Genomic DNA, 27,148 nt, shown 5'->3' with positions numbered 1-27,148 from the left:
CCCAAGTGTGTCCACCCTTTGAAACCTAACCTACCCCACAAACCCGTATCCTCATCCCAGCCCCCACATTATACACGCCTTCCCATCCTTCATTGGGGGGTTGTATACGGAGTATTTTGTAAGGAATAGTTAATCCATACCGAGCTGTGTGTCTACCTACATATGTAGGTGGTATTACTGGCTATCTCGTAGATGTGTTCTCTTTCCGGAGTTCATGATTCTTAATCTTGCCGCGCTCACGAGTATAGTGTATAATATATTTTAGCACGGAACCCCGCTGCAGATCCTCTTATGATGTCAAACGTGTTCTGACTGCAATCTCCGCCTTAATGGTATTGTTGTGTGGTGTATGTGTCACGCCTGGCTGTAGAGTCTAGGAGTAAGATAGTGTTAATGAGATCAAGATTGTTCAATGTAGGTGCATGTAATTAGTGAGGTACTCATATATTCGGTTCAGCATGTTGAATCTAGTGCTTCATTAGAGCATATGTTATCCTTAAAACGGATCTAATGTAGGAATACAGGGGTATTCTCACGTGACATGGACTGAATGCTACGGTATCTTCATATCTCTTTGATCTCATAATGATCCCGTTCATGGAAGTTGAAAGAGACGAAATAGGGGAATTAAGTGGGGTCAATGGAAAATGCCGTGTCTTATCTGTATATACTATTAGGTCATGAGACATCGGCAATTTTTTTCTAAAAAAAAAAAAGCCCGTTAGCCCAAAGATACAAGATGATAAGCCAGAAAACTCCCTTCCCTTTCATTCGTTCAAGATATCTTTTCGCCTCAATCTTTAAACTTAAGTGCGCGGTCCCGGACCGCGCCATGTTTTCCATGCGGGGTTCTCTTACTTAAAACTTGTCTCTTCAGATATAATATCATCTTCTAACCTTGGTGGAATGTTCACTTTCCAACACATTCAACATGCGAAGCTTATCTGTTGATGCCTCCGCCGACGAGGCATTGGCCCGTATGGGCTACAAGAGTGAATTACCACGAAACCTGAGCATGCTGAGCATCCTCGGCTTATCCTTTGCCATTATGGCAGCCCCTTTCGGACTGAGCACAACTCTCTACATTACCCTCGCCGACGGTCTATCCGTCACCATAATCTGGGGTTGGGTCTTCGTCTCCCTAATCTCAATCGCCATCGCCGCCTCTCTCGCCGAGATCTGCGCCGTATACCCCACAGCAGGAGGCGTGTACTACTGGAGCGCGATGCTCTCAACGCGCCGCTGGGCACCATTGATGTCCTTCATCGACGGTTGGCTAACCCTCGTCGGCAATTGGACCGTCACACTGAGCATCATCTTCTCCGGCGGCCAGCTAATCCTCAGCGCCATCTCCATCTTCGATGAGTCCTTCGTCGCCAACGCGTGGCAGACCGTATTGATGTTCTGGGCCGTCATGCTCTTCTGCGCCCTAGTCAATATCTTCTGCTCACGCTATCTCGATCTCATTAACAAAGTCTGCATTTTCTGGACTGCAGCTAGCGTCATCATCATCCTCGTCACGCTTTTGACAATGGCCGATGACCGTCGAGACGCGGAATTCGTCTTCGCTCATTATGATGCCTCCACCAGCGGCTGGCCCGATGGATGGGCTTTCTTCGTCGGTTTGCTGCAGGCAGCATACACCCTGACAGGCTATGGAATGGTCGCTGCTATGTGCGAAGAGGTGCAGAACCCGCACCGCGAGGTGCCCAAGGCAATCGTGTTATCCGTGGTGGCGGCCGGCATCACTGGCCTGTTCTACCTGATCCCGATTTTATTCGTGATGCCCAACGTGCAGATGCTGCGCGAGGTCGCCAGCGGCCAGCCGATCGGCCTACTCTTCAAGACGGTGACGGGTTCCGCGGGCGGTGGCTTCGGCCTGCTCTTCCTGATTTTGGGAATCATGCTGTTCGCCGGCATTGGTTCCCTCACAGCTGCCAGTCGCTGCACATATGCATTCGCACGGGACGGTGCCATTCCGGGCTTCAAGCTCTGGCGACGGGTGAACACCAAATTGGATGTCCCTGTGTGGGCTGTCGTGCTCTCGGCGGTCGTGGATGGCTTGCTTGGACTTATCTATTTCGGTTCTACCGCTGCATTCAACTCCTTCACCGGCGTGGCTACTATCTGTCTGTCAACCTCGTACGGTCTTCCGATTTTGATTTCTTTGATCCGGGGCCGTCGCGATGTGAAAGGTTCCTCATTCTCCCTTGGTCGCTTTGGATTCGCTATTAACTGCGTTACTATTGCGTGGATTGTTTTGGCTGTCGCCCTCTTCTGTATGCCTGTTACCTTGCCTGTTACTGCGGAGTCTATGAACTACGCCAGTGTTGTTTTCGCTGGATTCGGCGGTATCAGTATCTTTTGGTACTTTATTTACGCCCGTAAGCACTTTACTGGACCTCCTGTCAGTGGCGACGAGGCGCGCGCAGCCACGGAGCTTATGACGGGTACGCCAGTCGATGCGGAGAAACCGTTGGAGACGATGAAGAAGTTGCCGAGCGAGTAGGGTGTTTTTTTCTTCTTTATATTGTATAGCTACAGGTCTTTTTTTTTAAATGTAAAATAAAAAAATACAAAAGACAACACTCCAACTTCCAATCTTCAAATGTTAGGTAGAACGTAATTTCGGCGACAATCACAAGTGACGATCGCCGAGAGCCGCGGTCCAACAGCACACGCCCATCTCCAGATAATCTAAAGGAGTTCCTCATTTCCGACATTTTGATTGGAGTGAATCTTTCCAATCTGGGGAAAAAAAAGAAGAGAAGACAACATTCCGGGGAAAATCACAGTCAGACCACAGGGGACCTCGGGAATCTCAACTCTCCTTATCGGAACAACAATCCTTCCCCAATTCCAAAAAAACACTCCCCCCTTTCAACATCTCTCCAAAAGAAACACTCACTATATCTTCAATTTCCTATTCCCGGCCTTCTACCCTCCCCATGAGGACCCGCGCAAGCCGATGCCCAACCCCGCTCCCATGAAGACAAGGCAAACCGGACCGCTTATCGCGTCATGTCGGACTCTGTAGGTGCGTGTGCAGATTGCAGATTGCGCCCTCGTGCATTTGGATTTCACTGACACCTCCCCGTTCCAGATCGAGTCTTTGTTCATGCGCTCAATACCGTTAAGAGGATTCCCCGGACCGGCACTGCGCGACCTCCCGCTGCCGAGCGGTTGGCTCTATATGGCTTGTATAAGCAGAGTATGGGTGAGTTATCCGCATTACCGGAAACACAAAGAAACCGTCGGAGCTAATGTTCCATCAGAGGGGGACGTGGAAGGTGTAATGGATCGACCGATTGGGAATACGTCAGAGGTGCACGCGGAGTGCGAGAAATGGTATGTCCGAAACGCGCGGGGAAAGGAAGCTCTCGATGTGGATCTTGCTCGAACATCGCTCTTTCTCTATATCCAACCACAAACTAACCATGCCTTGTCTTCTAGGGATGCATGGTACGCGCAGCGCGATATGTCGCGCACCGAAGCCAAACGCCGATACATCTCAACCCTAATCGACACAATGCACGAATACGCCTCCCAAACCCCCGAAGCACGCGAGCTAGTCTCAGAGCTCGAGTTCGTCTGGGACCAGATTAAATTCAACGCCTCCTCGTCGTCCAATTCCAGTCCACTGAATACCGTCGGTGTCCCGCCCTTATCGCGCAGTGCATATGGGAGTATTGGGGGTCGATTGGCGGCCCAATCGGACTATGACCGTCCCGATCGACGGGATGATACCAGTCGACGGGATCGGGATTCACGGTTACGGGTTCTCAGTCCTGTGAGCCAACCGGAGGAGGCGTCGTATTACCGACGGGGGAGGGGATCTATAGAAAACGACGATGGAAGTCGACATAATGAAGATGAAGATGAGGATGATGAGGAGTTTGAGGAAGCTCGTGATAGCTTATACGAAGAACAAGATCAAGACGACCACGACGACAATGACCCGGATCATGGTAGCTCGACCTCCAACACACATACACTTACACATACCGACGTCTCTTCACAGCACCATCCCAAACACCGACGCAATCCTGCTTCTGGAATTAGTATAGATAGCAGTGGGAATGGACTCACACGTCGTCGAGATTCCCAGCCACATTCACAATCCCAGGAACCACCGAAAGACAGTCGCTGGCGTCGTCGTGTCGAGCAGGCCTTGACGAAAATGACGGCTGAGATCGCTGCTGTGCGGGAGCAGATGGAGGCTCGATCTGTTGCACAGCGTCGTCGGAATGGGTTGTTTGCGTGGCTGAAGTGGATGATTTGGGTTGCTGTGCGGCAGATCTTGTTTGATATTGCTATGCTGGGTATGTTGCTTATTTGGATGCGGTTGAGGGGGGATCGTCGTGTCGAGCAGCGGCTTAAGACTGGTTGGGCCGCTGTTAAAGCCAGACTTGGGAAGTTTAAGCTTCTGAAGATCGTGGATATGCCTATTCTGCCATAAGAGGATAAGAGAGTGTTCTAGCTGTGGTTGTGGTCTGTTTCTTTTCTCTTCTTTTTTTTCTCGGCTATTAACTCCTTGCTGCATTTTTTTTTCTTCTGGCATTGTTCGCACTCGGCTATTCCCACATCCTGCTCATATGTTTTGGTGTTCTTTACTTTCTTGTGTCTATCTTTATTTTCTTTTGTCCAGTATATATGGGTTTCAATTTCAGGTTTCAGAGGTCGTTCCTCTTCTACTTTTGTTGTCGATTTCTTTTCTTGGGGCTATCTGATACATGGTGTATCTTAGGTGGCAGGTTGGTTATATCGAGTTACTGATAGATGCAGACACTAGTCTAGATGATGTATTGCTATGATTTGGTGGAGGGCCTTAGACTTCAAGCTTAGATGAAATCGCCGTGCCAACAGTATCTTTACTGATATATACCGCTCCAGCGACTATGGGAAAGTCCGATTGTCGTGATCCTTCCAAGCAAAACGTGCAGATCTTCCCTGTAAGGAATCTGATAATTGTAATAATTAAGACGGTAATTGTATTTTCCGTCTCCCTATACTCTTATACCTTGGCATAGCTAAGAAAAGAAGCAACCCCTATTTCTCTCCACCCCCCTTACCCTTCCGGAATGAGACATCCCGATATGCCCAAACGTAGAGTGCACCATTTCCTGAAACTAACACTAGTTCATTATCAAGAGGTTGGCCCGGTCCTATGATAAGAAACGTTACGGATGTAAAAAAAGGGAATATAACGTATTTCACAAGCGAGCCGGCCACCGCCGGCTCGCTTGTGAAATACGTTAGAACTTGGGCCGAATTTGAGAGGATGCGCGTCCAAAATATTATACGTAGCTAAGTCAATATGCTGCAAACACTCTTCTTGTCATGGTAGTACTCTTCGTAAAGCCCAGTCCACATAACCCTATCCGCGCATCTTGGCCTATCAGCCCGCTCAGTGTCACCATCCGGACAAGCGGGCAGGGTAGCTTCCCAAGTAGCGTCCGTGTGGTGCACCCACGGCTTTGGAAGAGGCCAATCACTAAAGTGCACCAAATATGCCCGTGAGACCTCCGCCATGGCATTCCACTTTTCATCTTTATCTTCAGACAAGTAGCGGTCATGGTCCGTTTGTCGCAATTCCCCTGTCAACAAAGCTATCCGTCGATGGGGTAAGATCATAGCCGAGTCCTTGAAGAGATGGTTCAAGACTTCCATGTCAAAGTCCCCGGAAGCTGTAGCTTCTTCGATAATACGCTTGTAGTTATTTATGTTAGGCTCGATGAGCATCACGTGGGACCCAAGCATTTGGTCCTTGATTGATGCTCCTTTGTCGTTTAGCCAATATGCCCTTGGAACTGCGACGGGCGCCTTTGGAGAAAGGAAGTAAGGGTCCATGTTGTTGAGGACAATGGAGTCAGAATCGAAAACCAGGACGCGGGTGTACTCAGTGAGAGAGAAGGCCTGGAACTTGGTCAGGCTTTTACGCCAGGTTCGATCTCCTTGCGAAGTAGTGAGAACTTCGATCGGGCGTAGTACGAGACGCGGATAATGTTTGATGATGTTTTCAAGTGCCATATGCTCGATTCCTCCAGGCTGTTCCGTCTGTTAGCTTTCAAGTTGCTTTGACACGGGAAATTTGATAGAGGCCAACCTCGTCCCATTCTTTCGGATATATCAGCACCTGGTCGAAACTTGCTTCGAAACGATCAAGGCGTGCGAAATTGATCATCTATATTTATTAGTCATAGGATTGAATCGCATATCAGACGACCTACTGCATTGCACAGGTAGTCGGTATCGGTTGCATATTGCACATAGGCAAACCGAGCACTCTCCTGTTCTGTTGTCCAAGGTGCATTAAAGCCATTCCATGCCCCCAACGTTTGATTGTTCCAGGAACTCGAAAAGCCTGAACCGGTATATTCGCGTTTTAGTTGGCTGGTGACCAAAAGGAGCACACACGATGCTAGAATAGATGTCGCAACAATCGTCCGCTTTGCAGATACTAGCATTTTGGGGTTTGCTGTATGGATCTAAGCTATCTCCTAGATGAAAGTGAGGACGGAGTACTTAGGTGAAATAACCTATAACCTTTGAAAAATACAAATATTGCTTTCACAATGAACTTTTCCAATTTTGGAAGGCTACGTGAGATGTCTCAGATTTCTTCCGGGGGACCGAGGTTGACCTATTATAGACGATCTTAGATGATCTTGCAAAAAAAAAAAAACCAAATTCTATACAGATACCATCCCAGACATTCTCAAATATTGAGCCTCTGGCTGAGATTGTGGTTCCTCATGAATATTGGCAAAGCATTTCCTCAATTGGATCCGATCAACAATCTTAAAATTGTTCAATCCTGGCATTATGTCTGGTACGGAATACATGAATATATGACTTTCTGGAAATCTCGATGAAAAGCTCACATCCTTGCAGTTAGTGTTCAAAATACCGCTTCAATTTTGGTATGCATAACAAACTTCTTTCTGAAACTGAATGAAAGTAGATACAACATCCTGAAGCTCACCTTCTCCGTGCTTTTCATTACGCTCAGAAAGGCACCCACCTTTCCGATGTTTTCTTACCCTGCACAATAGATTCGCACTACTCTCACAACCGGACATCGAGAAGCCATTCTACCGGCAGTCATGTATACAACTGCGACATACCTGCAAAGTTTAGGGGCTCGGAACCTCGATCTCCTCCTCTACTTGATGCTATCGCAAGCCAAGTTCATCATTACGTCTATTTTCAGCGTGATCTTTCTAGATCAACGATTTTCCCGTGGACATTGGATTTACTTTTTTCTCATAATTATAGGAATCACAATGGTTCAAACCTCCCCCGCATCACCATCTACAAAAGCCGCCTTACAGGAGCAGATATATTCCACAAACACTACAATCGGGGTGCTTTGCATGGTATTATCAGGAACAAGTGTTACCTTGGCTAGTATGCGAGTGGAGATGATGTTGCAGAGGTCCAAGCCATTTATGTCTCGCAATGCTCAGCTCGCTTGGTACAGCTCTCTTTCCGCTATATTTGGCTTTATTTCGAAATCAAAACCAGGGGCCATATCCTTTTTCCATGGCTATGATCACCTTGTGTGGAGTTTTGCTCTACTACAGGCGATAGGCGGGTTTCTCGTTGCGTGGTGTGTATCATTGACGAGCACTGTCACCAAGAATTACGCGCAAGCAGTGGGGTTCCTTCTGGCATCTACTGTCCCCTTTCTCCTGCAACATGGCTTCCAGTTCCAGGTAACCTTTTTTCTGACATTTGCCAGTGATTACTCTATTCTAATATTCGTTCACATAGCATCTTGGCGGCGTCATTCTTGTCGTAGGCGCGATATGAGGGTCTACCCGGCAGACATTTCAATCCCAAAGATCAGTAAATTCATACACCGGTCGACAAACAATGGTATGAGAATCCAACTTTTTGAATCAAAATTCAACCGAATGATATCGAAAGGTTGTCTCGTTCTAGGATAGTCAATTACACCCGGTATTAGTCGCTCTAAAATGTACACAATGGACTACTTGGGTAGTACTCCATATATAGAATATACTCTGTTACAAATCTATGCTAGCACGCGGTAACAAATGGGATATTATGTCGGAGTATGCACAAATATCCCAAACATGAAAGTGGGGGTCGGCGATCTTAGCTATAACCGTGCCAGACACCCATCACCATACTACATTGGTATGAATTGGCATGACCCACTGTGACACGGTGTGAGTACCAAGTGAATATGGCGAAGGGTATGGGGCTTGATACTTGGTATAGGTGATCCATACTGCTTGGTCATTCAATTCTATAAGGAAAATTACAGGATGGCAAGTAAGGGCTTGGAGTGACTGATAAGACCTTGGGTTGATTTCTAACCATTGCAGCTGTCCACTATCCGGGACAGTACCCGTGGACCTCACTAGCCCTAACTCATCCTTAACATTTCAGCTTCCGGTTTAGGAAATACACAGGGGACTCTTTATTCCTAACTCATTAATCTCCGGTCTCAGCAACTATACAATCTCCGAGTGATGACAACAACGCACATATTGGTTACCAGAGCTACCGGTGAACCCTCCTTCGCAATCCACGCGTTTTGTTTGTGCTCATCATATACAAGGAGCATCGGGCTTGGAATTCTGCAAGACCGCACTAATGCGAGGGTAGACGTCTCAATAGCCCATAAATGGGCCAAAGACCCCAGCCCATAGCCCAACCCGCAGTGTGCTATGAGCCTAGTCTTCAAAGCCCAGACCAACCCACAGCCCATTGATGGGCGCCCACCATTGCCCATCAAAAGTCCATTTCTGTGAACAAATATAGTCTTGGCACACATAAAGTAGCTGATTAATGGCTGTATTTTACGCATATACCAACCTATATATTGAGTATCATCATATTACCATAGTAGGAAGTAGGAATTAAGTATATATTATACTGATTTCAGCATTATGATACTAGATTTCACACAACATTTCATACAAAATCACCCCAAAAAGATCCGATTGCACCACGAATTCGCACTTGGGATATAGAAAGATATATATATATATATATTGGGTCTAGGTCTATGTCTAGGTATCAATTGTAGTAACACTAACGGTACCTCTACTTACTACATAATTCCTTAATAAAAATAAGTAGTTACCCCTTGTAGAAATTAAAGCTTTATAAAAATCAACCTTGTATCTTCCAATATCTATCATTTTATATCTTATCAATTAACTCGCCTAGCCCTATGAGTTAATTTATAAGCTTAGAAGAAGGTTTCTAAATAGCTTCATATATCGCTCCGACGGTAATTTGAATACCCTCAAAAACCAGAGAAAAATGTATTAATTATATACCTACAATAAATTGGCATGTTTATATTGTTTGGGGCCTATTATGGGCCGGAATGGGCCCTACGGGCTTCATTCCGGGCCTACGGCCTACTGATGGGCCTAAGGATAGGGCCCCAAACCCAGCCCATTTGGTGGGTTGGGCTGGGTTGGGCGATGGGCTTTGTGGGCTATTGAGAGGTCTATGTGAGGGCACACTTTGACACTCTAAGTGCGAAGCCCAGATAAGCTTCCTACCGAGATAAACAACGCGGCCAATGTCTTGGTGATAAAGGGTACGCTAGAAGATATGCCTAGTTTCCAACTTGCAGCCACTTCTGGTCCTACCGTCTTTGTCTCATTCACAGCACCGGTTGCAAGTTCAAAAGAATCGGTATGTTAACAAATGGGCCTTCCCTATAAAACGTTGGTTTCAGATATTAACAGAGTATCATAGCCTGTGACTGATGCCATGAAACGCATATTTCCTATCCTAGTGGCCAATCGCTACAAAAGGGCAATGGTACTCGACACCCTCATTCGCCGCACTTCAAGATAAAGATGCTCTCAAATGGAAAGCATCAATCATCCTTATCAGCCTCATAGCCAGCTCGGCCGATGACGAGTTCAATGGTCTTGGTGGATTTGTGACACCCCAGGATGTTCTTCTCCAGAGCGAGTTTGGCGGCTTGGATATCTGACCATAGAAACTATATATATCCGTGGTCCGTAAAAAGTGTGCCACTTCATGAAAACGAACTTAGAGCGTTTCGAAAATGCTTCCATTATGAAAGGCAGTCCTAAGCACCGACCACTCTTACAGTACAGCCCTAAACGGCCGATAAATGTGAAAGGTAACCAACAGACGGATATGTGCCTCCGAACAAATGATTCTTGTCATCTTTGATGAATATTGAGTCTGAAAAAAAGTATACATTTATTATTGTATCAGGCAATTAGCAACTGCGGGTTTAATCCAATGTAAGCCGAGAGGGCGGGCGTGAAGATGGATGTGACAAAGGGAGAAATCCTGTTTGCAAAAAGTATGAATCATGCGCGACACCGTTCTTCGATCTGTTGATCATCTTGAAGCCTTGATGGAAGTTTGTAATGCACACAATGGCGCAAGCAACCGTTGCAACGGTGAGTAGCAATGAGACAACGGCAAAGAGAAGCATCATATCTTTCCCTAGAAAAGAATCCTTGCAGAGAATGATAATACGGCTAATTAGATATGCGACTAGACCCAAGTAGCATATCTTGTATGGTGTCAGTGATAAAGCTCCTGCAAAATTCTAGGCTGAAAGAGACGTAATACTTACTATAACACCAACCACACCCCATGTTCGCTCATGTTGAACGAAGTATATACCAAGCAGCATGCAGATGAAAGCAACTGGGATGAGGCACATGGTTAATATGTACTCTAGTCCGATGGAATGGACGTCGATCAAGTTATATTGGATGATGAACCCAATCAAGAAGTAGAAGTTGAGTTTTATCAGGACCAAGAAGATCTGTGTTAGGTTTTAGCAAAGCTTCTATAGAACCCGTCACAACGTAAGCTAAGGAGAGGATCTTACCTCGTAGAACAGATACCGCGTGCGGGTTTGCCGGCTTCCATGAACACATTTGTAGATAGTCCAGGAATATTCTCTGTGTAGGAAGTATACACACGGCGACATAACCAGAGTGCAAACTCCTATGATGACACACACAGCGATCAAAGCCGGCTGGATCAGAGGCCAGACATTGCGGGTGGTATCGACCAAAGTTGGAAGACTATAGCGATCTTTAAATAGCCTCGTAGTGGTCGATTCCATCAGTTGGTACTTCATAACAGAGTACGCGAAACTGCACATATTACTAATGTAGATTGCACAAAGGAGAAAGTTGTTTTTGTTGTGAATTGCATCCAAGGCAAGAATGAATTCGTAGACACAAGCAAAAATCAAAATTGCCAGGGTGACTGGAATCATGTAAGATACCACAACCTGAATGATTGTGGGTGTTACCCATAATTGCCATTGCACAAGTATATAGCTGGTTTAACTATTAGTTAGATCATCATGTGTATATAGGGAGGAGAAGAAAGACTTACATCTCAAGGGCGATTGTCAAGATACCCTGCGTGAACAGTAGGCCACATAGCCACCATTCATTCTTCGTAGTTGGTCTATACATGTGTTTCAACTTGCACAATGTTCCTTTAGATGGAGTGGAAAATTAAGATGATTATTTTACCCCTACTATTCATCTACCGAAGACCCTATTTCTTTTAATTTTTCTTTTAATTTTTAATTTTTTTCAGTGGACCTCGGAATGTCTCACCATTTACCACATAAATACTTAACTAACTAGTTAACTGGTAGACTACTTACTAAGGGTCCCAAAGTCACGCGCTGATATCGAGAACCATTGGTTCAGGTGGAGACTATGTTATTCCACTTCAGTCTTAACTAGTAGTTCTGCCATATGGTAATATAGAAAATATACTAGTTGGTTCTATAGCGTTAGAGAACTAGAGATATATAACTAGGGGTATCGTTATGCATGTGTTAGTTCGTGTGCCTGTTAAGAGTGCCTCAATCTTCACAGTCAGCTGACTATAAAACTTAACTAATTTACACGGGCAACGACTCTCGCATTATAAAGTTAAAGAACAGACTTGGAATAGGGGTTATTGGAGTTTAAAGTTGCAAAGCGGTTCTGATAGGGTATATGTTGGTGTGCACGGGTACTATTAGAGCGCCAAAATATTTGAACCTTTTTACATGAGGATTATTTAGGATTAGTGGAAACTATTGACATAATAACATTGCACCGGAAGTGCCGAATTGACATTAATTTCTCGGCTATAAAATAGAACGATTCTTTGAGGTGCATAATGTGTACTTCTTGACTCAGAAAAGCTACAGAAATGGTAGAACTCACGCGGTGTAACTAAAAAGTGTTTCGATCCAGGCCTTGATCAAATATTTCAGAGCTGAACAATAAGAAACCTCAGCATATCGCATTGGGATGATTAAGATGGTTGTAGAAAAAGGGAGCTTAAAGCGGCGTCGAAGGTAGCCACTTTCGGCAGCTAATTCACTGTCAATTAGCGGTGTGGTGTAGTGATAACTAAGACCCCGTAGCACATGGCTACTAGAAGAAGCCCAATTAATGCTGCTTTCAAGACCAGTCCAAATTCCAATATATGTCGTATGCGAAAGATGTGGCACCGGTGGAGGTTAAAGGTGTAACTGGCCCCGTCGTTGTCGTTGTGAAAGTATAGCCGCCGATTGGATATAAACCATAGCTGGTGCAATAGCTATATAGGTTTCTAGAGTCGTCACCCTTGGTAGGACTATAGACCGAAGGAGAAACTTCCGAGATCGGGACTGTCAAAACCAATGTCTCATACCGAACAGGCGTCACCGTCGCAGCCACCATACTCGCAACCAAAGCCACAAAGACAATCGTCAACGGAATCCTCCCAAGCGCCAAAAGAGTCGACGCCGCAGAAACTACAGTCGGGGCTGGCGAAGGCGGCGGATGTCGTGAAATCGTATTATTAGCAAAGTTGGTGCCAACCCAGGCATTCCAGTTCTGGATATCATCCAGACACGATTCCGAGATCGATGCACCGCGCATCTCAGCAACGGTCTCTCCCCGACGCGACACCGTCACGACCACTTCTCCAGTATTGCCATCAAATGGCACGCTGCCATGATAAAGACCAACTGGACCGTGTGGTTTATTCTTCCACTTCCCATCCTGCACGACACCACCAATATCAACCGACACGTCCACATCAGCAGCAGACCTCAGAAGCGCAGAGAAAAACACCTCATCCTGCAAGACGTCCGTAGGCGGGAACTCTTTCTGTCCGTGTGTCTTTGTGTTACCCATAGTGCCACCATTGGTACAAGCCTTCCCAGGAGCCTGACGGAACCAAGCAGTGACACCCTCGGTAGTAACAGTCGCCCTGGAGCCCTTATAGACATCGATAATAAAAGGCAGAAAATCGCGCCAGCCGTCATGAGGGTGTCCGACGGCGTAGTTGTAGCTCGCATTACCGATCTCGAAGGTCGCGTATGCACCTTCATGCAGCGGGCCGATGTAGTGCGATTCGCCGTAATCGTTCCACGAGATGATCTCCACAAACTCCGGCTTTAGTGATATCACTTGCTGCCACCGGTCGTACCACAGGTTATCGCCGTTCCAGATCCAGTTCTTGCCGTAGCCGGGGAGGTTCGTGTAGAACCATGGTGAGACCGGCATCATGTACGGCAGTTTGCCTGTGTCTTTGAGCCATTGCATGTAGGTCGAGTCTATGTAGGTGTTTATCGGGTCTGGGCCTTCGGGCCATGCGGCCCAGGAAAATAGTCCGTCTGGGATGCCTGGGGCGACGGCGAGGGCTTCCTTTGCGCCTAGGGCTGACCATCCGGGTACGAAGAAGCAGTCTGTGTACTTTTTGATTGTGGCCCAGTCTGTGGCGTTGGAGGAGCCTTCGAAGGTTGAGACGAAGGGTTTGCCGTTGTGTTGGTAGTAGGCTGTGTTGTTTCCGTATTTTCGGAGTAGACCGATCACCTCACCTTCTGGCCAGGCGCCGTTGCCTACATAGTCAAATGAGAAGAGGAGTTGGAAGTTCAGGGCGTTTGCAGCGGTGAATGCGTTCGCTAAGGAGCGGTTGTTTGTCGGGAAGTTGTATGCGATGTTCAGGGCAAAGGCGTCGATGTGCGCCCTTTGCGCTTCTGCTATGTTGGTTTCCCAGTCATAGACTGTGAAGTTCTCCGAGTTATATACCTGGAGTTGGAAGATGTTAGCAGAGATATAGATCGTGGTTGAAGGGCTTTTACCATGAAGTGGGCGAACACGGCCGCTGCTTGGGCGTGTTGGACGCCTCCCCATAATGATAGAATCAAGAATACTGTCGACTTCATGTCAACCTGCGTGTGTGGCTCTGACTATAGAGGTAAGTAGCACATAAATATGGAGAATCTCTAGAGAAATAAGAGCTGCTTTTGTATACATTATCTATGTCCTTGTTTTGCTGTTGCACATGCACGGATTCTGGTGGAGAATTTGATACCTGCATCTATGCCTCTCTAGATGTCTATAGATAGATGCCGGAGGTCCGCTATTTGTACATCGGGATCTAAGCGTACTCTTGACATTTTTCTTGTTGTACTTTCCCCATGTCTTTGGTCTTAATACTCGGGGTTTATACCTGCTTTCATATGTATATTCTGAAACACCTCAGATACGCTTCAATAGCAAATTCTGTTAATCAATGCTGTGACAAGGAAACTATTGAACCTCAATAAAAAAGTTTACTTAGATATGTTTCGGATTATCTCAGAGGCCTAGTTACACGAGGCAGTATATCGGAAGGCCGGAATTAGGGCTCAATTACACACATGGACCAGCAGGCTAAACCCCTGCAATCCAGTCAGGTGAAGGATGATGATAGTTATGGATTTCTTCGGATTATAGAATGTAACAATATGTCATTTTAGTTCAGACTCTGCAGAACGGTTGATGTTAAGTCTTTGTATCAGCCCGAAAAACTGTTCGGTCCAGATCGCGATGGAAAAAAATATCATTAGACCAGATCTCCTCAAAGCTATACTATTAAGATCATAGAACTTGATATGTCCAGCAATATTATCCATGAATATGTTCAGGAAGACTAAAGCACTGGGAGCTGGTAGAAAAGCCGGTATGTGTATCCCACCTAAACTTGGTGTTCCACACACCGCTAGCTACATGCATACTATCACCAACCACCTAAAGTGGAAGTTAATATTGAAAGCTGGCTGTGGGGCCTGGCTGGGTTCACACAGGCCCCCAGAACAAGAACCCATCATACCCGGTGCTTACGAGTTGGACAGAGTCAAATATAGGAAGCAAAACATAGCTGGGACATGTTCTATACACAGTGAGACCCTGCGGTGCATGGGTAAACCTGAGCGATAGCCCATGTGTACACACTTCTCCACCGAGGAATGTCAATGTGTAATGTGCCTAGCTTCTTCACTGCAATGGTTACCTACGTATGCATCAAGCCGAGGTCTTCGAGCTAGCGGGCAGCATTTGAGTCCGTACTACTACTAACTCGAAAACATGCCATTGCAAGCCGCAATGAGTTGGGAAACATGTCGTCCCATGCATGCTATGTGAGCAAGACAAGGGGATTTGGAAAGATTGAACAGAAAATCATGTAACCATTCATGATGCCAAGAGATATTTACACAAACATAGACCGGGTTTACGGTCGAGCATCCAAATAAAACAGTGATATAGAAAAAAGACAGTGCCCAGATTATGAGAGCGAAGGATGAGGGTGCAATCAGGGCGGGTCTAGAGAGGACAAAGTAAACCGGGAGAGTGTTTACCACTGGGGGCCGGGGTACTGTGCGTATTTTTGCTTGGGGCGCAAGTGGACAGGAACCTGGTTCTCGGGGGCACCAGGGAGGGTCTTCTTCAAGCCCTAAAAAGAATAAGAAAATTGTATGTTAGCTCTAGTCCAAGGGTGATAGCGGATGCGATGGATGTGAGGTGATTGAGATGATTTGAGGTAGGAGGACATGTGTCATACCAATTTGTCGAAGACACAGTTGTTAAGCTGCACCTCGGGCCTGCGGCATTCCCAGAGCTGGTGGTTGTTGTTCTCGAGACACTCCCAGTGGGCCTTGAACTGGTCAAAGCAGTGGGTGTTGATGTCCTTGATGCTGTGACGGGTCAATATCTTCTTATCAACTCAAAGGTGAACTGCAAAGGGAACATACACGCTAGCGGCACAGCGCGTGACCTTCCGGCCCTCCTTCAAGCAGTCGATCTCCCCGCGGCCATTGGCCTCGGCCTTGCACTTCATGAAGTCGTCATTGAAGACCTTGCAGCGGTCTCCAATGAAGTAAGCTGCACTCATCAGGGGTGCAGATGTGGCACCGATCTCCTCCACCTTGGGAATGTGATCGGGCATAGGCGTGGTGTCCACCAGGACAGTCTGGTTGAAGCTGTGCGCGGAGGGAGGGAGGTTAGCGTTTCACATAGAGCTTGACAGAGAGGAAGCAATTGTAATTAAGATACATACCGAGCATCTCTTTGGGCCATGGCGACGGTGGCTTGTCAGAATGACTGTGAGGGGAAAGAGGTGCAATTGAGACGAGACTCGGAGATCGATAGTCGAGAGCTGCGGGTTGCGGTGGAATGAAATTTGGCTCGTTGGTGATTGGCTGGTGTGGTGGTGCTTAGGTCAGCGTAACATGTTGCCTAGGTGTGGTGCTGGGATACAGCATGAATGAGTGTTGCTTTTGTTGATTATATAGATTAATGAGAAAAACAGAAATAATTATGACAATAACACAGAGCAATAGAACAATGTCAACTCATTAATTATTCACATCTTCCATTCAATATGAATTGAAGCTGTTTTCGAACAATAGACCGTCACGTGACACAAACAAATCGAGCTCCGGCTCTCATCTTTCTCGGCCTTCGAGCTCCATCGAGGAACCCCTCAGCTTTCTTTCCTTCGACTGTCAACCTACAGACCCTGGACTATGCGCCTTGGACTTGTTTCTATTTCCCATCGGCGCTTTTAATCTGGCTGCGCCAGTGCTTTATTGATCCATTGACGCGCTCCATCTTTATCGTGGGGTTTTTTTTTTGTGCCTTTTTGATTGCCCATCATGTCTCTCTTCGGTGGAACCCAACCTCAGGCCAATCCGTCCATGTTCGGCAACACTGCACCGAAGCCGTCTCTCTTTGGCGCCCCGGCAACCGCAGCTCAGCCTAGTACCAACACCAGCACACTGTTCGGCGGGCAGACTCAACAGCCAGCAACGACATCAACGGGAGCAACCGGTGCATTTGGCGGAAGTGCGTTCGGCGCAAGTGCCACACCCCAGCAGCCATCAGGATCTTTGTTCGGAAATCCACAGAAGCCCCAGAATACCTTCGGTTCAGGTGCTTTGGGGCAGCCGCAGCAGCAACAGCAAGGAAGCGCATTCGGCTCCTCGCTACAGAAGCCGCAAGCTAGCCTCTTCTCTGGAGGCCAGCAGCAAACACAACAGCCAGGAGGGGGATTAGGAGGAGGTCTGGGCTCCAACACTCAGCAACCAACAAATGCATTCGGCCAGAACACGATGACCACGCCACAGCCCCAACAGCAACAACCTTCTCTGTCGTCAAGCCTTTGGTCCCCTGGCCGTGCTATTACTGGGGGTGAGCCGATTGTGGAAACTTTTACTACGCATTACTGACAAGACTCTTTATAGTGCACCGAACTGTTCCTATGCAAGTAGCCATCATCAAGGATAAGTGGGATCCGCCCAGCCAAAGCTCGCCATTCCGAGCCTATCTGTACAACAATGTCGGCGAGGAGGCCGCTCCTTTCTACCAACCTGGTCCTGAAGATGACGAGTCAAAATGGGAGGAGGCTTTGCGCAAGCGACCGGGTCCAGGATATGTCCCTGTGCTTGTAAAGGGCTTCTGGGACCTCGGTAAGCGTGCGCAGCGACAAAGGGACTTCCTCACTATGATGCAGTCGCGCCTGCACGAGATCAACAACTGCTTGACCGGGCTTCTCTCAAAGCATGACCTCAACCTTTCCGTCAAGATCGCTGACTGCCGGCGGAAACACATTATTCTGAGCAAACGATGCCTCTCTCTCGCTGCCAAGACACAGATCCTTCGCAACAGAGGATACGCCATGGATGAAGCGGAGGAGCAGTTGAAGAAAAAGCTTGTCGAGTTGGAACGTGCCGTTTTCGACCCGTCTCTTAATGGCCGCGCTGAAGAAATCTGGGCACGTATGTTGGCCATCCACGAACACTCCAAGCGACTGCAGGTGGAGATGGATCGCGCCGGGGTAAACGTGGCACAAGCGGAGGATGACATTGATGAGCAGACGTTGAAGACAGCAAAGAAGGTTCGTCGCTCCCAAACTGGGAAACCCTCAGTGCCGGAAGAGCTTGCTAACCATATCTCCCAGATTCTGGATGATTACCACTCTCAGATTCAGCATCTTCAGAAGGAGATGGAGTCAATCAAGAAAGACTTCAACGAGGTGGAGAAAGCGATTGGGAATTGAGTACATTGCTCTATAACTTTCTATCTGCTATTTCGAATCTCAATTTCTTCACATGTTTGGACTTAATGTCTACGGCCATCGGGGTACCGGCGTTCTTGGGGATAAGGCCATTGTAATACATAACTGAATACAAACTTCTTTGCTGAACACTCTACATTCCACTCTGGGTGTCTTTTTTGCCTCTCTCATCCTGCTTTCTGGAGCGTGTCTGTTGATGCTGCCTCAAATTTATGGGGCCTGCTTTCTCAGTAATGTGTCTACTACTGTTTTCTGGATGTCTTGTTCCCTCAAAGTTAATTTCAACTCCCTATATTCCATGCCCTTTGGCGTTGGCTACCTAGAATTAGCTAACGTCCACGGGCATTCTCTCATTTTTGCTCTCTCCACCTAGGCTTGACCTGTCGATCGTTCTCGGTTTCGATCATGACTTCTTTTACTTGCTTTTTTGCCTCAATCTCCATCCCCATTTCTAATAGTTTAGTAGAGTAAAATCTCGTGAAACCGTTGCGTAATATAGTAAAGTCCCACCTGAGTACGGAGGATGCTGGATCCATGCATATAGGTATCGCACCTTTCAAACCCAAGTTCTAGACAAGCTATTCAACTACAGGCCGAATAAGGAGACCAATATACTCTGTCAACCCAGGGATGCTCCGTGCTACATAGATTTATCACATCTTCTGTGGGTTACACAACTTCTTATATATCTAGTACCACCGAGTCTACTACTATAAAACCAGTAAGTGTTCCGTGATTGTATATTCAATTATACATAGGATATTATGCAGAAATACGAAGATAAGTATGCATTGCGTTGACACGAGACACAAACTTACACCATCTTCTTTGAGAGTCATGGTATCGTATATAGCTAGTCCCACCGAGCTAACTAAAACCGTTTCAGAGTGGAAGATTCAAGTACGGGTTGTCATCCAAAGAGACAATCTCAATACATTGACAATGATACTGTGGCAGACTGAGTACGTGAAATAAGTTCATGCCAAATATGACACCAACTACTCCTCCGCTCTGTCATGTTGACTCATTACTGTTACCACAAGCTAGCAAGACCCAAATTCCTGTTTCTGTGGAACCGATATATTGCAATTTCCTATGTTGATTTGCTGTATATCCCATAAAACACAATTGACAACAAACATATGCACAATAGTAATACACCACCCAACCGACACTACCCAGCAGACCCAAAAGGTATAGTAGATGAGCTTCAAGAGCTTTCCATAGATTAGATGTCCATGCTCGATCTTGGCCAATTGCGGCCGGGAAAAAAATTTATGCCAGGGGGGAAAATCGATTATCCAGTTCTCCTGCATGTGATCACGAAATCATAACCAGCGATTCGTCGATTACAGTCCGGGAAGGGCAAGAAAGAGGAGCGGAAGGCGGGTCAACCGGCTTAAAGGAACTTGCGGACGAAGTCGACGGCGAAGGGGGCTGTATTAGGTGAACATGTTAGTTTTCGATCCACTGAATTCTTCTCTGACTCGTCTCGGGTTGTCTGCTCTTTCAAGGCCTTGTGGACTAGATACTTGACTTACACAGGTAGAGGAGGAAACCACCGGCAATAGCCAGTTGGACGGTCTGGCTGGCCTCGATCTCACCAGCCTGTAAAATATATTAGTATTAGATGCCACTTGAGGCAGAGGTCATGGTGTGATGCTGACCTTGATCTCTTCCTTGGAGATCTGTTCTTGGCCTTAACAGAAGTATATCGTCAGCTCGAGTTTGGTGGAGCAAAGAGGCATGGGACTGTGAGCATACCTGGGGCAAACATTTTGAGTGTGATGAAGGATTAAAGAATGGAAAAGAGTTCAGATAATAGATGTTGTGAGAGTTGAGTGTTGCGAGGTCACCAAGTCGGACTGGAGAAATAAATCACGGGAGCACAGACCACCGCTCTCCTTCACTTCTGAGGTTTTGCCTTCACTACCTCCCTCTCACTGTCCACTTGCATTCTACTGATTTAATTTTGAGAGAAGCTTGTGCTGTGCTTCTATTTCTAACTCCTACCTCTACATCCCACCTGCATTGCTCGAATCTGCAGTGCACCGATTGATTTTGCGGAGCGGCGTCGGCATCACCCAGGCAGAACGTACCGTGACCTGTTTGCGATACCCCCTTAGCCGATCTCTGCACCTTTGAAATTTGGTTCTTTATCTATACTATTACATTTGCTACCATCTGAACCGCCATGTCTGCTTCACCGGACCGCAAGGCTGTCTCGCCCGCCGCCTCTCCCGAACCCGAAGTCCCCGAGCAAGTCGCAACCCCGGTTGCTGGTGACGACAACGACGGCGAGAACTTCACTGACTCTACTGCTAAAGCCAAAGAACTCACAGAGGACGTGGATGACGAGCTACATGCCGCAGAGGACGACGAAGATGACGATGATAAGCTTTCAGACGACGAGTCTATTTTGTCCGAGGTTGACGAGGCACAATTCGACAACTTTGACCCAGAAAATGTCAACGTCGAGGACCGCCCACAACTTGCCATTGATGAAGATAACTTGAAACTCATTGGTCGCCACAAGCGCAAGCGCACCGAGGATGGCGAGAGCCGTCCGCGCCGGAAGGAAGGTCGTCGCGAAAAGAAGAGCCGTCGAGCTGACGAGGGAGGCGACGAAGGAGGCTCATCTCACCGACGTGAGCGCAAGCAGCGCGAGGATAAGCCTGAGGTAGATGAGGAGACTCTTGACCCGGAGACCCGTATGTTCTCCTCTTCACTATCAAGTGGTTTTTCACCCCACACAGTTTGTACTAACGGGTTTTCAATCATCAGGACGTCGCCGAGCCCTCGACCGTGCTATGGACGAGGCGATGAAGAAGCCAGCGAAGAGACGTTTCCGCAAGCAGGATGGCATTGTATGTGCTGTGCTTGGTGATACGTACTCACCTACGTTTACTGACTGTACTATTAGGATTTGGAATCTATGGCAGATGCTGAAATCGAGGATATGCGCAAGCGCATGACCCACGCAGCACAAATGGATGCGATCAACCGCCAAGAAGGAAAACCAGCTATGCACAAGCTCAAGCTCCTCCCCGAAGTCATCATGCTCCTCAATCGCAACCAATACACCAGCGCCTTGGTCGACCCAGAAATCAACTTATTGGAAGCTGTTCGATTCTTCCTCGAGCCTCTCGACGATGGCGCGATGCCCGCGTACAACATCCAGCGTGACCTATTGACCGCCATTACCAAGCTTCCTATCAACAAGGATGCTTTGATTGCCAGTGGCATTGGAAAAGTGGTTGTCTTCTACACTAAGAGCAAACGCACCGAGCGTCGCATCAAGGAAATGGCGGAGAAGCTGTTGGCGGAATGGACACGACCAATTCTCCAGCGCAGTGACGATTATTCGAAGCGGGTCTACCAGGAAGCCGATTATGACCCTACGTATGTTCATTGCTGCCCAAACTCCCTATCACCCACTAACACCCATATAGAAAGGTTGTCAGGCGCGCTCCTCCCACCGCCGAGGAGATTCAAGCCGAAGCCCGCGCTCGCGAGATGCTCCCTCCCCGCCTTCTCAACCGTGCTCGTGTCGACCGTACCAACGTCAGTTATACTGTGGTTCCGCGCCAGACAGCTGTGCGCGAGGCTCAGTTTGCGCGTCCCTTGGGTTCTAGTGGCGAGGACCGTTTCCGCAAGATGCAAGCCCGCCAGGCTGCGGCACGCAAGGCTTCTCGTCGGTAGATTCGGCACCTGTAGATTTTTTTCCCCAACATGACATCGGGCAGTTCCGTTATGTGAAATATTTTTTTGCGGTGTTTGGGCGTTTCGGGATCAACCGGGGATTGAATAAGGATTTGGGAGTGTGTCACCTTCACATTCCGAGTGGAATAAGAGCAAAAACTTTATCAATTGCAAATTCATATGGAAACAAACAGTAAATGCAATTCAACTCCAAATATGTCAGCAATCTATAGACAAAAAGCCCCAAACACCATAAGTCGGCAAGTTAGTTCCGTGCAAGACCGAGAGATGGCCGGGGGCCAACGCCGGAAAAAGAGCAGATCCCGCGATCCCACGTCATGCGATCCGGCCTTTGCTTTCTTGGTTTTATATCGGACATTTCACCCTCCTCCGAGCTTCTTTTATTTCAATTTAAACAAATACACTACACACAATGAAGATTCTTACTAAAGAACAAGAAGAAGCTCACTACCGGTACGCAATTACATACTACACTCTCCAATTCCCATAATCACCCCATACTGACGCAATCCCAAAGATCCGTCCTCAAAGGCGGCACAGTCGGCGGCCTCCTAGGTCTCGCCGGCGGCGTAGCAGGAGTTCTACTTGCCGCACGTCGCTACCACACAATCCGCAACCTAACCGTGCCAATGAAAGCCTTCCTAGTGACCTCCTCTGGTACCTTCACCGGTATCATCGCGGCCGACCACGCCTCGCGCGAATACGAGAATGAGCAAAATGCCGCATACCAATGGTACGAGAATCGCGAAGAGCGTCTTCGCGCCGAGGAGATGCGCGGTCTGAGCTTCACCGACCGCGCCGCTGCCTTCGCCCGCCGCGAGAAATACAAGATCATCACCGCCACCTGGGTTGCCTCGATGGTTGGCTCCTTTGCGCTTGTCAGTCGCATCCCTGGTCTCAGTGGACAACAGAAGCTTGTCCAGGCTCGTGTGTATGCACAGGGTCTGACGCTGGGTGTGCTTTGTGCTTCGGCCGCTTTTGAGATCTCGGATCAGCGTCGTGGTCGCGGCTTGCTCGACTCTAAGAAGAAGGCCGATGCGGCTAAGAATAAGGTTGAGGCTGTTGAGGAGGAGCAGCCTGTTCATCAGAGTGGTAATGGCAATGAGGGCGATCTCTGGAAGGATATGGTTGCTGCCGAGGAGGAGCGCTTGAGCTCTAAGCACCAGTCTCTCTATGATTCTCACGAGAAGCAGCAGGCTGCTGATGCCGATGGGAAGGAGGAGAAGTCTCAGGAGAGTGGTGATGACTCCAAGACAGAGAAGAAGGACACCGAGTCCAAGAATAAGAAGAACTAGATATAGCTCTCTTCGTTCTTGTCCACCCCGCAACCGCCATTGATCGAGGTCCATTGCAGATACATCGCTGCCCACTTTTCTTCTATTTTCTCTCAAGAGCCCGAATTCTCTGTTGGTTAACAATGATAGACGGGACATAGCGGTGACATTGCTTGCTTGACCTTCCTTGCCCGTACATATCCTACGATTCCTTAAGCGTTTTTCTTCTTGTTCATGTCTCAAGGGTTCTCTCTGTCCCCAAAAGTGACACTTGTTTACTGTGTCTACGTGTATGATAATACTATAGGCTGTGCCCTCTCTATCTCTCCTTCTCTCAATGGAAATGTATCTATCAAAATATTGGCATTTGATCATGACGTCATAGTAGTATTCGTGGGTATTTTGAGGTCTATGGGCAATTCAGCACGTTATTTAATGCACATGAAAATGAAATGCCAGCCAGATCAACGATAAGAACATGTCGTCAGTCCTGGTTCTTTTTTTTTTTTTTTTTTTTTTTTTTTTTTTGGTAGACTGCCGACTTAGAAAGTTTCATCTTCCAAGCGCTCCATGCGACGGATTACACTTGGACTTTGGTCGTCACCAAAGTCATCTGTGATGTCCCCAGCTCCAGCCGTAGCCAGTAAATCGGTCACAATGCGCTTAGAAGCCTCTCTTGCTACCAAGGCGAAGCAAGTTAGCATGAATGTAGTACTAAAAGAAAACCAAGGGAACAAGTCTTACCAGGCGTCCTCATCAGCCGGCTCTGCGGAATGTGAAACTGCATTGTCTTAGGGGGACTCGGCCCAAGATCCTCATCGTCATCGTAATCCAGATCATCGTCGCTATCCCACATAGCCGATTTACCCGCAGACTTCTTAGCAGGTGTCAAAACACTCATGCCAGGTCTGGGCATACCACGCATGCGATTGCTGCTAGTCCGTCGCTTGCGGTTCGTGCCTGGGGTATCGTTGACGCCTTTGATGGGCGACGAGAAAATCTCCGAGTGGAGCTGTGGTGCCTCCGGCTCTGGACTGGAAATCGGCGAGTCGTCATATCCATACTTGGAGGTAGACTCGGCCGGCTTTGGGGTGATGTTGAACTTTGGTCGAGTGTTCGTGCCGCCGCCCACATTGCGGAATCCCTTCCCGAGCGGCGTGGCTTGCACACGGTATGTCTTGTCGAGCATTTGGTGTAACACCGGGTCTGAAGTCTTCTGGTATCGACGGTCTTCGGTGGATGGCTGCTGCGACGCGGGCGGGAGGAATGGTGAGGACATCGGGGTTGTGGCAGAGACGCCACGGGGGAAGAAGAGCTGGCGGCCTGGTGTGGATGGGAGGGTTGAGGAGTCTGGGAGGTCGAATGGGGGTTCGGATTCGTTGACTTGTCTTCTTAGGTTCTCGTACGAGGACGAGTACTCCATTGAAGAGGTTGTCATGTCTTCGTCGACCTGCTGGTAATGGTGGCCCGGAGCACGCGGAGTGCTGTGAGAAGAGATTGCGAGATCTGTTAGATCAAGGTCGTCTGCCTGGTCGCGTCGGGGCGTTTCATGACGCTGGGAAGAGGGCGTCTCGTGGGACATGGTATCGTCGAGACTGGTGCTTTGGGTTATGTCGGTGGACAACTCTTCCTCCGTGGCTGTTGGGTCTTGCATCGTTTCTTCATCGGTGGTTCTTTCTTCATAGCCGGATAGAGATACATTGGCACTCGCTTCAAAGAATTGCTTCCAGAACTATAGGGAGTTAACATAGCCTGTGGTTGTATATGCTGGCGGTGCTGACCTTGGAACCTTCCCAGACATCTCGGGAATGCTCGGTATATTGCTCTACCAGAGGCAATATACTCGTAGTTACTATCCGATGAGCCTGGCTAAAATTGTGGTCGATCTCTGTATGGACATATGACGATGAGCGGTCTGCTGGACTGTTTTGTTTACTTTTTACCTTACCTTGCATTGTAAGGGTGATGGACTGCTCCAATTTCTCAAGCTCCTCGGTGAGGGACAATGGCCGTTGGGCCTGCGACGGTTGGCGAGACATGATGGTATCTCTCAAGTTCAATTGTACAATCAAGTTAAAAGATGAGAGCTTGCAATCACGTCCATCACTTTGACGCGCGGGGGACTTTGCCCAAAGCGGTGTGTATTTAGGGCCTGTGATAAGGGCTTTGCGGATCACATGCACTGATGTAAGGATAAGGTGGGTGCAGGCATCACCGAATCATCTTGTCCCGCTGCATGGATGACGAGGTGAGTATTGAACCCATTTGAAAGGAAAGACACAAGTACAACATTCAGGTTCACCATGCCAGCACCACTTGCAAAAGGTATGGTCTACTACTTCCCTTGAACCTCTACATTCTTCCCGGATCATCCGGGCGGTGTACTCGGTCTTATCAGTTCCCCACTATGTTGAGGATGAGGCTGACATCTCATGCAGGAATCATCATTACTGTTTCTGTGCTTGTAGCAGCAGGCATCGCCGTGTATGAGTCGCCGCAGTTTAAAGAATGGATGACCAACTCGCGGCGCAAGATCGCCGTAGCTCTGCACAACCTCGGCGATGAGATTCAACCTGAAGACATAGCGGCGAGGCAAGACATTTCTATGACCGAGGAGACTGGCGAAATTGCCGAAGAACGCAGACGGATTGCTCGTGCGGAAATTATGCGACGAGGAACGCTCCTTGAATCACGACGAAAGACCAGCCAGCCCAGCCAGCCTCATAATAGCTTTGATACTCTTGTCGACGAGGAGGGCAACCTGCGTAAACAAAAAGACGACGAATACGATGTTCAAAACAACGAAGAATTTACTGCTAACTCAACGGGAATTGACTTGGACACTTTGGAACCTCTCCGACGAGGTGCCAAGCAAATCGAGACCGAGTCTTCGACTACGCTGGATCGGAATCAGCTGCATGTCGACATCCCCTCGTCCGCTTCCTCCAACCATCCTTCGGAATCGATTGTTCAGTTCACGCCTCGGTCTGAAGTACCTGAGGGGAATACCCTATTTGATCCATTTTCTCCCAACTCTCCTTTGTCTGTATCTGGGTCCAGCCACACAGAAGACCACCAGCAGGTATATTATGCGCACCCTGATGTGCTAAGCAACGAAACCTATGAACGGGATCACCTTGCTGGGTTAGATGGTTTCGGACATGAGAGTGACCAGTCTCTCAATAATATTTCAGCCGCCCCTTCTACCACTGGAAGCTTCAGCCATGTCGGAGGATTCGAGGACGGAACATCAGATGGCACTCTTAGTGACTTTGATGGGCGATCTTTTGGTGGTCTGGCTACTCCGGCATGGTCTGATGTGGGTAGTGTAATTAGCAATGAGGATGCTGGACATCATCAGTTACTCTGATCCACTCGGAACATCATAGATAACGGATATGGAGGAATGGTTGGAATTTACTGGCTCGGGAAACTTTCTGTTGTGGTGTTTAGTGTTTGGTTTTAGATTTGAGCTTGGCTGCCATTTGTGTTGATGCGATACAACGTACAATGGTATTATGATATGATCTAATTGAAATTAGAAGGGTTTCATTACTTGCAATACTTCTAGAAAGATCGCTGCAGTGTAACTCTCCGACAGTGCTTTATACTGTACGAATGGCCTTGTCAATTTGCACCAACCATGTTAAAGGAAGTTCAAAGGCAAAGATGGGACTTTATCTCTCACATTCAATCACCTGGAACGTGATTGACGCAATCGCGAAAGAGAGCCTGCATTGGTAGGAATCAAGCTGAAT

At 47.7% G+C, this 27,148-nt stretch overlaps 13 protein-coding genes across 13 annotated transcripts; 7 read left to right on the top strand and 6 right to left on the bottom strand.

The window, feature by feature from the left end:
• Positions 1-931: 931 nt before the first annotated feature.
• Positions 932-2,509, top strand: N7537_011049 (putative GABA permease; the record flags this gene model as incomplete). Its single annotated transcript, XM_056902103.1, has 1 exon — positions 932-2,509. The coding sequence occupies one exon, from the start codon at positions 932-934 to the stop codon at positions 2,507-2,509; it is 1,578 nt and encodes a 525-aa protein (XP_056747390.1).
• Positions 2,510-3,021: 512 nt separating this feature from the next.
• N7537_011048 (acyl-CoA-binding domain-containing protein) lies at positions 3,022-4,459 on the top strand (the record flags this gene model as incomplete). The annotated part of the gene is made up of 4 exons (XM_056902102.1): positions 3,022-3,037; positions 3,104-3,217; positions 3,276-3,348; positions 3,454-4,459. The coding sequence occupies 4 exons, from the start codon at positions 3,022-3,024 to the stop codon at positions 4,457-4,459; spliced, it is 1,209 nt and encodes a 402-aa protein (XP_056747389.1).
• Positions 4,460-5,307: 848 nt separating this feature from the next.
• Positions 5,308-6,467, bottom strand: N7537_011047 (uncharacterized protein; the record flags this gene model as incomplete). The annotated part of the gene is made up of 3 exons (XM_056902101.1): positions 5,308-6,048; positions 6,107-6,184; positions 6,231-6,467. The coding sequence occupies 3 exons, from the start codon at positions 6,465-6,467 to the stop codon at positions 5,308-5,310; spliced, it is 1,056 nt and encodes a 351-aa protein (XP_056747388.1).
• Positions 6,468-9,603: 3,136 nt separating this feature from the next.
• On the top strand, positions 9,604-9,994 carry N7537_011046 (uncharacterized protein; the record flags this gene model as incomplete). The annotated part of the gene is made up of 2 exons (XM_056902100.1): positions 9,604-9,687; positions 9,791-9,994. 2 exons carry the CDS (start codon positions 9,604-9,606, stop codon positions 9,992-9,994), a joined length of 288 nt encoding a protein of 95 aa, XP_056747387.1.
• Positions 9,995-10,264: 270 nt separating this feature from the next.
• Positions 10,265-11,477, bottom strand: N7537_011045 (uncharacterized protein; the record flags this gene model as incomplete). The annotated part of the gene is made up of 4 exons (XM_056902099.1): positions 10,265-10,552; positions 10,616-10,810; positions 10,877-11,336; positions 11,395-11,477. The coding sequence occupies 4 exons, from the start codon at positions 11,475-11,477 to the stop codon at positions 10,265-10,267; spliced, it is 1,026 nt and encodes a 341-aa protein (XP_056747386.1).
• Positions 11,478-12,467: 990 nt separating this feature from the next.
• N7537_011044 (glycoside hydrolase family 71 protein) lies at positions 12,468-14,189 on the bottom strand (the record flags this gene model as incomplete). Its single annotated transcript, XM_056902098.1, has 1 exon — positions 12,468-14,189. The coding sequence occupies one exon, from the start codon at positions 14,187-14,189 to the stop codon at positions 12,468-12,470; it is 1,722 nt and encodes a 573-aa protein (XP_056747385.1).
• Positions 14,190-15,672: 1,483 nt separating this feature from the next.
• N7537_011043 (coiled-coil-helix-coiled-coil-helix domain-containing protein) lies at positions 15,673-16,394 on the bottom strand (the record flags this gene model as incomplete). Its single annotated transcript, XM_056902097.1, has 4 exons — positions 15,673-15,771; positions 15,880-16,012; positions 16,070-16,297; positions 16,375-16,394. 4 exons carry the CDS (start codon positions 16,392-16,394, stop codon positions 15,673-15,675), a joined length of 480 nt encoding a protein of 159 aa, XP_056747384.1.
• A 578-nt stretch (positions 16,395-16,972) lies between these two features.
• N7537_011042 (putative nucleoporin) lies at positions 16,973-18,375 on the top strand (the record flags this gene model as incomplete). Its single annotated transcript, XM_056902096.1, has 3 exons — positions 16,973-17,507; positions 17,561-18,213; positions 18,277-18,375. The coding sequence occupies 3 exons, from the start codon at positions 16,973-16,975 to the stop codon at positions 18,373-18,375; spliced, it is 1,287 nt and encodes a 428-aa protein (XP_056747383.1).
• A 1,294-nt stretch (positions 18,376-19,669) lies between these two features.
• On the bottom strand, positions 19,670-20,206 carry N7537_011041 (uncharacterized protein). Its single transcript, XM_056902095.1, has 4 exons — positions 20,158-20,206; positions 20,061-20,092; positions 19,935-20,001; positions 19,670-19,830 (listed from the first exon to the last, which is right to left on the bottom strand). The coding sequence occupies exons 1-4, from the start codon at positions 20,168-20,170 to the stop codon at positions 19,793-19,795; spliced, it is 150 nt and encodes a 49-aa protein (XP_056747382.1). The 5' UTR covers positions 20,171-20,206; the 3' UTR covers positions 19,670-19,792.
• Positions 20,207-20,587: 381 nt separating this feature from the next.
• On the top strand, positions 20,588-22,095 carry N7537_011040 (transcription factor SPN1; the record flags this gene model as incomplete). Its single annotated transcript, XM_056902094.1, has 4 exons — positions 20,588-21,104; positions 21,178-21,260; positions 21,317-21,795; positions 21,846-22,095. 4 exons carry the CDS (start codon positions 20,588-20,590, stop codon positions 22,093-22,095), a joined length of 1,329 nt encoding a protein of 442 aa, XP_056747381.1.
• A 433-nt stretch (positions 22,096-22,528) lies between these two features.
• N7537_011039 (HIG1 domain-containing protein) lies at positions 22,529-23,411 on the top strand (the record flags this gene model as incomplete). Its single annotated transcript, XM_056902093.1, has 2 exons — positions 22,529-22,569; positions 22,634-23,411. The coding sequence occupies 2 exons, from the start codon at positions 22,529-22,531 to the stop codon at positions 23,409-23,411; spliced, it is 819 nt and encodes a 272-aa protein (XP_056747380.1).
• Positions 23,412-23,932: 521 nt separating this feature from the next.
• Positions 23,933-25,429, bottom strand: N7537_011038 (DASH complex subunit ASK1; the record flags this gene model as incomplete). Its single annotated transcript, XM_056902092.1, has 4 exons — positions 23,933-24,069; positions 24,135-25,122; positions 25,172-25,278; positions 25,339-25,429. 4 exons carry the CDS (start codon positions 25,427-25,429, stop codon positions 23,933-23,935), a joined length of 1,323 nt encoding a protein of 440 aa, XP_056747379.1.
• Positions 25,430-25,797: 368 nt separating this feature from the next.
• On the top strand, positions 25,798-26,760 carry N7537_011037 (uncharacterized protein; the record flags this gene model as incomplete). The annotated part of the gene is made up of 1 exon (XM_056902091.1): positions 25,798-26,760. One exon carries the CDS (start codon positions 25,798-25,800, stop codon positions 26,758-26,760), a length of 963 nt encoding a protein of 320 aa, XP_056747378.1.
• Between the last annotated feature and the right edge of the window lie 388 nt (positions 26,761-27,148).

Source organism: Penicillium hordei (genome assembly GCF_028827395.1).
Source record: "Penicillium hordei strain IBT 12815 chromosome Unknown utg000006l_segment0_segment0, whole genome shotgun sequence".
NCBI lineage: Eukaryota > Fungi > Ascomycota > Eurotiomycetes > Eurotiales > Aspergillaceae > Penicillium > Penicillium hordei.
Note: the sequence above shows the minus strand (reverse complement) of the source record. Positions and strands in the feature narration are given on the sequence as shown.